This window comes from Engystomops pustulosus, chromosome 8 (assembly GCF_040894005.1).
Source record: "Engystomops pustulosus chromosome 8, aEngPut4.maternal, whole genome shotgun sequence".
Lineage (NCBI taxonomy): Eukaryota > Metazoa > Chordata > Amphibia > Anura > Leptodactylidae > Engystomops > Engystomops pustulosus.
In genome coordinates, this window is record NC_092418.1 from 96565035 (window position 1) to 96577235 (window position 12201).

At 43.2% G+C, this 12201-nt stretch overlaps 1 protein-coding gene across 5 annotated transcripts in view; it reads left to right on the top strand.

Moving 5' to 3' along the window:
• The window catches only part of KCNH7 (potassium voltage-gated channel subfamily H member 7), a 266849-nt gene extending 260246 nt beyond the window's left edge, over positions 1-6603 (top strand). For all 5 annotated transcript variants that reach the window (XM_072121861.1, XM_072121862.1, XM_072121864.1 and 2 more), the window contains 2 exons: positions 2372-2564; positions 3732-6603. In XM_072121861.1, the coding sequence (XP_071977962.1) occupies positions 2372-2564; positions 3732-3992 (454 nt within the window). In that variant the 3' untranslated portion in view covers positions 3993-6603. The remainder of the gene's footprint in view (positions 1-2371; positions 2565-3731) is intronic.
• Positions 6604-12201: the final 5598 nt, after the last annotated feature.

Sequence of the window (12201 nt, forward strand, 5' to 3'; positions counted from 1 at the left end):
ATGTTTCCAGTTTTAGATTTTGATTTGGACATTTATATCCCTGGCTCGGATATTTGATGTTTGTGGCTACCACTAGGGGGTGCTAATTAATAGGGATGTATACAGATCTATTTTTGAGATGCTAAAACATGTCTCAGAATGGATAAAAAGGAAAAGACATAATGCTGAATACAACAACGCCGCAACTTTCCTGATCCAAAGCTGTCTGGGTTCTTATCTGGTCTATAATTCTTGGTCCCTTTTGACACATTTTGTACAGCCCTTTCGCACAGCCAATCACTGGCAGCGGCAGTGACCAATCTGAACCACTGAGCAAATTGGGACCAGACAGTAGAGACCAGTAAGAGACTTGGGGAACATTGTAATAATTTTAACCCAACCAGGACTGGATTAATGGTGGTGGGGACCCCTGGGCGCAAACTGATGGAGGCCCTTCCAACAATGTTTTTGAAAGTATATAGCCAGCCAGCTCCGGTAGTATATAGCCTGCCAGCCCCCTGTAGAATATAGCCTGCTAGCCTCCAGTAGTATATAGCCTGCCAGCCACTTTAGTATATAGCCTGCAGCCCCCTGTAGTATAAGGCCTGCAGCCCCCTGTAGTATATAGCCTGCAGCCCCCTGTAGTATATACCCTGCCAACTCCCTGTAGTATATAGCCTGCCAGCCCCCTCTAGTGTATAGCCTGCCAGCCCCCTCTAGTGCATAGACTGCCAGCCCCTGTAGTGTATAAACTGCCAGCCCCCTTTAGAATACAGCTTTCCACCCCCCTGTAGTATGTAGCCTGCCAGCTCCTGTAGAATACAGCAATCCTGCACCCCGGTAGTATATAGCCTGCCAGCCTCTGTAGAATACAGCAATCCTGCACCCCGGTAGTATATAGCTTGCCAGACCCCTGTAGAATACAGCCAACAGCCCCCTGTAGAATACAGCCACCAGCCCTCTGTAGTTTACGCCACCAGCCACCTGTAGTATACAGCCACCAGCCCCCTGCAGAATACTGCCACCAGCCCCCTTTAGTATACAGCCACCAGCCTCCTGTAGAATACAGCCACCAGCCCACTGTAGAATACAGCCACCAGCCCCCTGCAGAATACAGCCACCAGCCCCCTGTAGAATACAGCCACCAGCCCCCTGCAGAATACTGCCACCAGCCCCCTTTAGTATACAGCCACGAGCCTCCTGTAGAATACAGCCACCAGCCCCCTGTAGAATACAGCCACCAGCCCCCTGCAGAATACAGCCACCAGCCCCCTTTAGTATACAGCCACCAGCCTCCTGTAGAATACAGCCACCAGCCTCCTGTAGAATACAGCCACCAGCCCCCTTTAGTATACAGCCACCAGCCTCCTGTAGAATACAGCCACCAGCCCCCTGTAGAATACTGCCACCAGCCCCCTTTAGTATACAGCCACGAGCCTCCTGTAGAATACAGCCACCAGCCCCCTGCAGAATACTGCCACCGGCCCCCTTTAGTATACAGCCACGAGCCTCCTGTAGAATACAGCCACCAGCCCCCTGTAGAATACAGCCACCAGCCCCCTGTAGTGAATACAGCCACCAGCCCCCTGCAGGATACAGCTACCATCCCCCTGCAGAATACAGCTACCAGCCCCAGTAGTATACAGCCAGGCTCCCCCCTGCAGAATACTGCCAACAGCCCCCTTTAGTATACAGCCACCAGCCCCCTGTAGAATACAGCCACCATCCCCCTGCAGAATACAGCCACCAGCCCCCTGTAGAATTTAGCCACCAGTCCCCTGTAGAAAATAGCTACAAAATAATAAACTTTATACTTACCTTAGCTTCCCTTCCCTTGATCCACCGATGCTGCAGGCTTTTCCCCGTTCTACGGGCAGCCGCCGGCCACTGAAGACACAGCTGCCATCGCTGGGGGAGATCGCCGTTGCAGCATGTTGGCGGCAGCATGTAGTGATTGGATGCCGACAGTGTGACGTCATCACTCGCCGCCGGCATCCCATCACAATCTGCTGCGCATCGCAGAGACAGTCAGTGACTCAGCTGAGTGGCTGACTGTCGGAAACTGGTGGGGGCCCATTTAAAAGTGAAAGTGGTGGGGGCCCTGGGGATCAAGCCCCGGGAGCCCCTCCTTTAATCCGGCCCTGAACCCAACCCATTTATAAAAAGATTTGTATAAAATGAGCTCCCCCTGCTGGTGGTTGTAGATATTGAATATGGAAATGTGTCAGGAAACAAAATCCCCGCAGTTAGCATTATTCCCCTAATTAACTTATAGATTTTACAGCCAGGAGTTAGTAAGAAATAATATCCGCCGGGACGTGACACGCTGAGAAGAAAACACGTAGTTGGTTTTTATTATCTTCATTCATTTCTAGTTAATTTATAATTACAGGTTGGAATCACAAATGACTGCGGATATCCAGGCAATTCTTCAGCTCCTGCAGAGATCGTCATCACTTGTGCCGCCTGCTTACAGCATGGTAACAGCCGGATCCGAATATCAGAGGCCGGCGCTCAGACAAGTGCAGACCCAGCATCCACGCGCGTCCATCAAAACAGACAGGAGCTTCACCCCATCATCACAGGCGAGTACATGCCCGGAACATGAGCTAAATACGTATAAGCCGCGTCCAGGCGTAAGAACGCTGTGCTAGGGGAAGACTATGCCTGGTACTTATTCCACCCAACATCCACCGAGAGGAGGCAGGATGTGCACAGTACAGGGATTATACACACAGTGATGTCACAGTACAGAGATAATACACACAGTGATGTTACAGTACAGGGATAATACACAGTGATGTCACAGTACAGGGATTATACACACAGTGATGTCACAGTACAGAGATAAAACACAGTGATGTCACAGTACAGAGATAAAACACAGTGATGTCACAGTACAGGGATTATACACACAGTGATGTCACAGTACAGGGATTATACACACAGTGATGTCACAGTACATGGATACTACACACAGTAATGTCACAGTACAGGGATAATACACACAGTGATGTCACAGTACAGGGATAATACACACAGTGATGTCACAGTACAGGGATAATACACACAGTGATGTCACAGTACAGGGGTAATACACACAGTGATGTCACAGTACAGGGATAATGCACATAGTGATGTCACAGTACAGGGATAATACACACAGTGATGTCACAGTACAGGGATAATACATACAGTGATGTCACAGTACAGGGATAATACACACAGTGATGTCACAGTACAGGGATAATACACACAGTGATGTCACAGTACAGGGATAATACACACAGTGATGTCACAGTACAGGGATAATACATACAGTGATGTCACAGTACAGGGATAACACACACAGTGATGTCACAGTACAGAGATAATACACACAGTGATGTCACTGTACAGGGATAATACACACAGTGATGTCACAGTACAGAGATAATACACACAGTGATGTCACAGTACAGGGATAATACACACAGTGATGTCATAGTACAGGGATAATACACACAGTGATGTCACAGTACAGGGATAACACACTCACTTTACATATGAAGAAAACAGTACAGAACTATTAATAGTTGTATATTGGTAAATATCCTGCCCCCCACACTTACACACATTACACAAAACATGACTAAAAGTGGTAAGCCCCTCTAGGACAGCATGGACATAACACTACCACATATACAATTCTGCCGCCCGGTGTGGTGGGAAATGCCTGCGATCCTTTGTAACAGAGTCTTTTTTCTCCTCAGAGCCCTGAATTTGTAGACTTTGTAGAAAAGCCCAAAACCCCCAAATCATCCAAAGAAACCCTTTCTAGCGCAACCCATCCAAATCCTCCGTGCGAGGACAAGCCGGCGTCACTCCTGGATGATGAGCGCCTCCCTCCCAGGCAATGTACGTCCTATCTCAACCCCATGAGACCCACGTCTCTGCCCGATTCTTCCACGCACCACAGGGGGAGCGTGTCCCTGCACAGGCACGAGTCTGACCCCGGTCTTCCTGGAAAATAATCCAAAAAAAGAGGTCATTTTCTAAGTACCTTCCGATACATTGTAAGTGCTTTTAATGGCTGTTCTCCCTCTTTGTATGTAAAATCCTCTTTACTTGACTCAGGGGCAACACAATGGATATCTAATATGCAAAAGTACTGTATATTTTGATACATTTGAAGCTTACTAAAGGTACGACTGACACGTCATGATGTGATATCATGGAAAGACTGTATGCTTATGACATAAAACTGCCAGCATCACAAGGCACCTTATATTTTTTTATGTTTTATTTTATTTATTTTTTTTGGACACTTTGCATGTTGCGCTCTTTATTTTTTAATCGCATGAAGAATGATATTAAATTATTTCTCAGAGACGTGATATTATCGTGTCAATACTTGAGTCGGAGTCACTGTTACCACGCTTCCAGATTGTATAACCCATGAAGTATCTACAGACCCGTTCGATCATTGAAGCATGGCTAGCTTTTCAACAGACTTTGCGTAGATCAGTAGTCCAGTGTGTATACAAAAGGAGTAACACCATATCTGACCATTATATGATTGGTTTTCTGCATATTACAGAAGATTCCTATGCGTAACTTGCTGTTTTTGATTGCTCGGAGGAAATCTAGCTGCTATGACTCACTACTCCCCCTCCCCTCTCCATAGAGCTCTTTGTAATCTGACACCTCAATAAATTAAGTAGAAAATTCAGATAGAAGGTTGCAGGGTAAGAATCAATGGAAGAAGAGAATGAAGAATATTCCACCTCAAAGACCTAGCTGCTATGGCTCACTATTCCCCCTACCCTCTCCATAGACCACTTTGTAATCTGACACCTCAATAAATTCAGTAAAACATTCAGATAGCCGAGATAGAATTTTCAGATAGAACGGAGGATAAGAATCAATGAATGTAGAGAAATAAGAACTTTCCATCTCAAAGACCTAGTTGCTATGACTCACTACTCACCCTCCCCTCTTCATCGACTTCTTTGTAATCTTACACCTCAATAAATTCAGTAGAAAATTCAGATAGAAGGTTGCAGGATAAAAAATCAATGTAAGTAGAGAATGAAGAATATTCCACCTCATATTTCCACCTAGCTGCTATGACTTGCTACTCCCCCTCCCCTCTTCATAGACTTCTTTGTAATCTTACACCTCATTCAGTAGAAAATTCTGATACAATATACAATAATAATATAAGAAGGAAAGGTGAGAGGGTGAGAGAATGATAAGAATCTATATAAGTAGAGAAAGAAACACTATTCTCCTTTAGGAGAATGACTTATTACTCCTCCTCCCCTCTCCTTAGACGTCTTTGTAATTTGACACCTTAAGAAATTCCGTAGAACATTTAGATAGAAGGTTGCAGGATAAGAATCAATGTTAGTAGAGAAAGAACTTTTTACCTTGATGACCTATGACCTGCTATGACTCACTACTCCCTCTACCCTCTTCATAGACTTCTTTGTAATCTTACACCTCATTCAGTAAAAAATTCAGATTTCAAAATAATTTAAAAAGGGAATGTGAGAGGATGATAAGAATCTATATAAGTAGAGAAAGACCCAGTTAGATCTCCTCTGGGATCTAACTGCTATGATTCACTACTCCTCTTCCCCTCTTATTAGACTTCTTTGTAATCTGACAACCCATTAAATTCAGTACAAAATTCACATAGAAAATAATATAAGAGAGTGTGAGAGGATAAAAATCAATGTAGGTAGAGAAAGAAGCACTTTCCACCTCTGAGACCTAGCTGCTATAACTCACAACTCCTCCTCCCCTCTCCATAGACTCCTTAGTAATCTGACACCTGAGTAAACTTCTATCTGTCTTGTTGGTAAGATGGAATTTGGAAAAGAATTTAAAGAGACAAAATCACATTAAAAGGGAAGGTGGCAGGATGATAAGAACCAATGTTACTCGAGAAAGAAGCTCCTTCCTCTGATAAGATATATTTAAAAATGTCTTCTTGTCACTTGTACTATTAATTTATGCAAAGTTTGTTAAAATGTTATTCATCATTTACCATTTCATACTATTGCGTTATCTAAGTTATTATCATCATCAAAAACCACTTTAGTCCATGTGCTGGACAATTATTTTGTAAGAAATTGTTTTAAAGTAACTCTTAAATTCGATTGTTAAACATTTAATCCTAAATTCTGTCTTCCTTTCGCCACCACCAGGGGGAGCTTAAAGGGTTTAATGTATACTGTTTATAAATTGTACTCTATAACAAAGTAGTATGCAAAAAGGCTCAAGAGCTCCCCCATGTGGTGGATGTAGGTAGCAAATATTTTTTAAATTTTATCCACCATTATGTCCACATAGAATTGGATTTGTCTGGATGTAGCTTTGAAAAAGTTCCTGTTGACAAAAAATACAACAAAACAACAAATCAGCAGCCTAAAAATAAAGTTTTATAAGGTGTAGACGCATCTTATGATGAATACATAATGCCTGGAATGCATTGTACCTACGGCAGAGCAGTTGGTGCCACCGTTGGCTCAGCTTTGGAGCAGCCAGATTGTCTACCTCAGGCCGGGGGGGATCTTTTATGCCCTGGTTTTCAAGAATAAAAGGCTTTAAAATATATGCAAATGAGCCTGAGGGGCCCCCGACTCCATTCAAATCAATGGAGCCTGAAGCCTTCAGGCTAATTTGCATAATTTTAAAATCCTTTTATTTTGTAAAAACTAGGACATAAGAACCTAAAAGAAGAGCAAATCCTGCCAGGGGGGCACACACCGGTATCTCAGTGTTCTTGGTTTACAATTCTTCATCCTGGTGGTAGATGTCCTTTAAGAACATGGTTCTTTCCTGAACAGAGGGTCCCAGAATATCATGGTATCACAGTAGCTGCTAAAAGGAAATGCCTGTTTGGTCATGGGTAGAAGACGGCTGATGACCCACATCTGTATTGCATGTTTTAAACTGTATTGACACCCATGGTATGTCAATACAGTAAAAGCTGTACCAGAACAGGGAACAATACACACACCTCTGTATTAAAGGATATTTACCACCAGGATTAAAGATTATAAACCAAGTGCACTTACAAACGTGTGTTTTCCCCCGTGTGGTCAGATCCACTCTTATTTTAGCTTCTTATACCATACTAAAAAGTATGTAAAAATTATGCAAATGAGCCTGAGGGGCTCCATAACTGTTAATTGAGCCCAGAGCCTCTAAGGCTTATTTGCATAAGTTTTAAATCCTTTTTTTTTTTTTTTTTTTAGAAACAATGGCATAAGAAACTAAAAGAAGAGCAGATCCTGCCAGAGGGGGCTCACACCAGTATGTCAGTGTGCTTGGTTTACAACACTTCATCCTGGTGGTAGTTTTCCTTTGAGGAGTGGTATCATGGCTATATTTTTGTTTGTGTTCCTACAACTACTGAATTCCGGGTAGATATCCCACAAATTTATAAGAACTACAGAACCTTTAGCTACTTAGAACATGCAGAATATTGAAAATATTCCTCTAAAATCTAATCTTATAGCCCTTGCAGCTCGAGGTGACCCCCAAAAGTGTATTTTTAATATTCAGTGAGGTCTAGAAGTGCCCCTGCTCTCCTTGTTGGGTGTTGGACCAGACATGACCTGTAAGTTTCATGCTTATAATGGCTAAAAAACTGGTTCCCTTTGCTGGATCTGCAGGTATTCAGCCCCCCAGCATATATGAGGGCAGCTGATGCCCCCCATTATCATAACTTTCAACTTTTAGATCTTTATTCCTGACACGCCAAAAAGCAATCATGTTTTGCAGCACTTGTCACACACAGCTTGCCGGGCTCTGAGGAGTGATTGACAGGTCTCAGTTTTACTCAGTCTTCCCTGTCTTTTTCGTCCCATGGGCAATTATTAGGTTTCCAGAACATTTTCTTGTGTTAATTATAGGTCTGAGAATTTGGCTACAGATGAGAAGCCCCCGAGGGAACATGCGGAGTATAGCAATAGCTACTAGAATATCCTTGTAGCGATGTGCAGTGTATGACGCAGTATGAAGATGCTTCTATTGGGATAGTTATATCTACCCCACTAATAGACAATTAGAACAATTACAATTATTACTTGTAATAGAACATGAGCACCACCTAGTGGTGGCTGCAGACAGTAAAAAAAATACATTAAAAATATCATTTAAAAAAAATCCCGAAAAGATGCTCATTTCACAAATACATCACAGCTCTGTCAACTATACGGTGTGATTTTCCCTTAGGGTTGCCATTTTTGTAACTCTTACTCTGAGCTTAAAGGGATCTCATAGGGAATCTCTCAACAGTTTTGGCCATACAGTACTATAGACAGATTTAGGAGACAGTCCTGGAGACCATTAGGAATTTTGTTAGTAGCAGCAGGACTGTGAAAAGTGAACTTTTAATCCAGGTCTGTAGCTCTGCAAGGGCTCTGGGCGGGACCTTCAGCCTGGAAGTGCTTTCTGCTTTGTGTAGTGAGCTACTCCTCCGCCCCTCCCTTCTGCTATGAGCGAAAGCTATAGCTGAATTCTGGTTGGTTACTTGGCCTATAGTAAGTGAATTGTCAAATACAGAGCAGAAAGCTCTTCAGGTTGAGGAACTACCCAAAGCCCATGCAGATGAGGGATTGAAAATTTTACAGCACTCCCCCTGCTTATTTAGTTTTTAGAGCAGGACTACAGCCAATCACACTCCTCGATTCACACTATTACATTATGAAGTCCTGGAGTGAGCGTAGGATATGTGAAGCCCCTATAACATGATGTAAAATGAGCCATAAACAGTATAAAGGGGCATAGACACATAAATAATATGTACAGACAGGACCCTAAATACAAATAAAAGTTTGTTTATATTTTTATCACTTTATTTTTCAAAATTTTAGTATTTCCTATACAGGCAGTCCCCTACTTAAGGACACCCGACTTACAGACAACCCATAGTTACAGACGGACCCCTCTGCCCACTGTGACCTCTGGTGAAGCTCTCTGGATGTTTTATTATAGTCCCAGACTGCAATGATCAGCTGTAAGATGTCTGTAATGAAGCTTTATTGATAATTCTTGGTCCAATTACACCAAAAATTTTGAAACTCCAATTGTCACTGGGGCAAAAGAAAATTTTTTTTCTAGAACTTCCATTATAAAATATACAGTTTCGACTTACATACAAATTCAACTTAAGAACAAACCTCCAGACCCTATCTTGTATGTAACCCGGGGACTGCCTGTACTCATAATTTAGACAAACTACAAAATAAATACAAAGCAATGCACCTTAAAGTTTACCAAAACTTTTGCATGAATCACTAGTACAATGCATAGACCTTGTTTCTGGACATTTTGGTATCTGCATTTTTTAGGGGTGAAGCTTAACTCTCTGCTGCCTGAGCTGAGTTATAGAATGGCGCCCCCTCCTCCCCATCCAGTAGTAATATATAAGGACATGGGTTCTCCATGCTGACATCGTATGTGGAGAGACACTATAGTCAGGTCCTGCTCTCAAGTAGGTGACTGTGCCCATGAGTCTGCCCCCCATTTCGCAGCAGGCGGTGCTGCCTGAGGCAAGAGGCTCAACTCGCTTCATGGCTGGTGCACCCCTTGTTATGCACTGTGTAGCCTCCGATCTTCAGTTCTTCCTGAGCTGGTGGCTGGATACCCAGCTGCTGTGACTCACTGTTCCCCTCTCCTCTCCATAGACTTCTATGTAATTTGACATCCATTTGCTTCTAACATTTGCTTGTACTATTGATTTATGCAACGTTTGCCGAAAGTTTAGTGACTAGGGATGAGCGGACCAGAACCCCAACTTCAGGAAAAATTCCAGGCTGAGGTCTGTGGTTTGAGCAAAACTTCACACATGCCATATTTCCTAGGATTGTCGCTGTATGATGACAAGAGCGACAATCCAAGAGCGACAATCCTAAGGAAAATGGTGGCGCCTGATTGTGGGTGTTACCGATGGGGGTGAGAATTTGGATTTGTAGATGACAGATCCAATAGTAAAATCCATTTCTCCTCCGTACCTACAGATATAGCGCGGCAGCTTGACGGTCAACGCCTTTCGAGCAGAACGCTCTTACTCCTGACCCTTCAATCAGAAAGTCATATTATTGTGTATATAGGGATTTATGCCAAAGGAATTAAGAATAATGCAAGAGTAGTCGCAAATACAAAACCTACCACTGATATGACTGCAGTGGCCACTAGGGGGCGCTATCACAAATCTCTTGCTAGATCAGTATTCCAGTCTGAGTAAATAGATTGACCTCTATGAAATGTCTGTGTTGTGAGATCACGTGACCTGTCAGCGTCCCTTTAAATGTAGGCACTGATCCAGAAATGTTCATTACATGTGCGGAGTGCGGTCACGCATGGCAGCGGCTGCATTCAGAATTTTCTGCTGACCAGGAAATGTCATCTCATTGTGCTGCGATGGGACAGGCAGTGATATATTGTAGTGACATTTGTACCGGTCCCCTGATATATAATGGCGCTGCACATATTTAGCACTTAGCCTATGTTTTCACACCAATGTTAGGACCCTCCATTGCAAATTCTGCAAAAAATTGACAAACATAGACAGTTGTATCCCCTTTAAGGGAATCAATCAGAAGTAACAGCGCCCCTACTGGTCAGGTAAGGTTATTGCATTGGATGGGTATTTGCCATTGTAAAGCAATAAATAGAATCACGAGTTACAAATCTAGTAATCAAATTATACTAATAAAAACAGGTTTAGAAAACTTGGTGACAAAAAGACCTGTAGGGAAAATGTCCGAATTTGGGAGTTACCACCATAGAACTGAGTGGCCGTTAATACTTGGGGCAGATTTATGTTGGCCCCGTCCCTCGGGCGCTTTAGCCTGCGCCTGAATCTGGTACCGGGCAGCCCCACTTTAAGCCAGCTCAGTCTGCGGCCTGGCGCTGCCCCCTCCCTTCCAAAGTGGCGGTAAGGGGAATTAGTTGCATTACTCTGATCCGCAACAGGAATTGCGACTATTTTACGGTTCATCATAGTGTTCATCATAGGCCCCCATACCTGGTATTTGCACTCAGTAGTATTATCCATTGGCCATTCACCTGAAATAGGTTGAGCTGCAATACCAAACATGGCCTCAGGACAAAGGTGGCGCTATTATTTTGTTGAGGGTGAAATTGATGCTGATGCAATCACACAACACCTGAGTAGTCATCCAGGTGACCAGCATAGGACCCCGTGCACAAGAGTCTATGAGAAGGGCTCGCCCCATTATGTCTGTGACATTACTTTGTGACTCTGGTGGCTTGAGTCCTGCATTGTCACATGGCGCATAGTGATGCTGACGTCATGGCAGATCACTTTACTGTGTTTGCACCCCATGATCACAGAATGTGCATCGAAACAGAGTGTACTGACCTCAGTTTCATGCATGGGGGTCCCTGCTCCCCTCCAACTTTACCAGCTGGAGTATCATGGACGCAGCCACTTCCTACAGCAAAATAAAGACATGCTGGGAGCTTAGGTGCTCTACAACTACTGACAGGTTCCCTTTAAGTTTTCTGCAGGGCCTCCACAGGGGGAAATTAGTATTACACTGTAACCTTTTAAAGGGATTCATCAGATTTTACACCATTAAACTACCGCCCTCTTAAGTAGGGCCTCTAGAATTCCCTCTTTTTGAGGAAATATCTCCCGTTTACCCTCAAAAAAGCTATCATATGCAAATGAGCTGAGAATAGTCATACTTTGCCTGAGATGAGTCAGGTTTAGAGGCTACAGTTGAAGTGTCACTTAAGAATCCTCCTCATCTTTGGTTCTTTAGCACCCAGAAATGTGGTTCTGGCGTCATATTAAAGACAGGCATTTGAAGACATAGTTTGACAAGTGAACTGCCGTTCCAGTTGCTTCTTATTTCTTTAACTGATGTATCTCTAGTTCTGTAGATTGCAAATCTAAACATGATCTAAAAGATGTGCTTCTTATCTTTAATATGACACCAGGAGCATCTTTCTTGATACTACAGAACAGAAGATAGGGGCATCTGAATTGACAATCCCGCTACTGCCTCTAAACTTGACTTATCTCAAGTAAATATGACTCTTCTCTGCTCGTTTTGACATGACATTTGAGGTAAATGGGCAAGATTTAACATAATATAGAGATTTTTTTTAAAAGGACATTTCATACCCTACTTTGAGGGGATAGTAGTTTAATAGGATTGTGTCCCTTTAAATCAATCATCAGGTCCTTTCAGA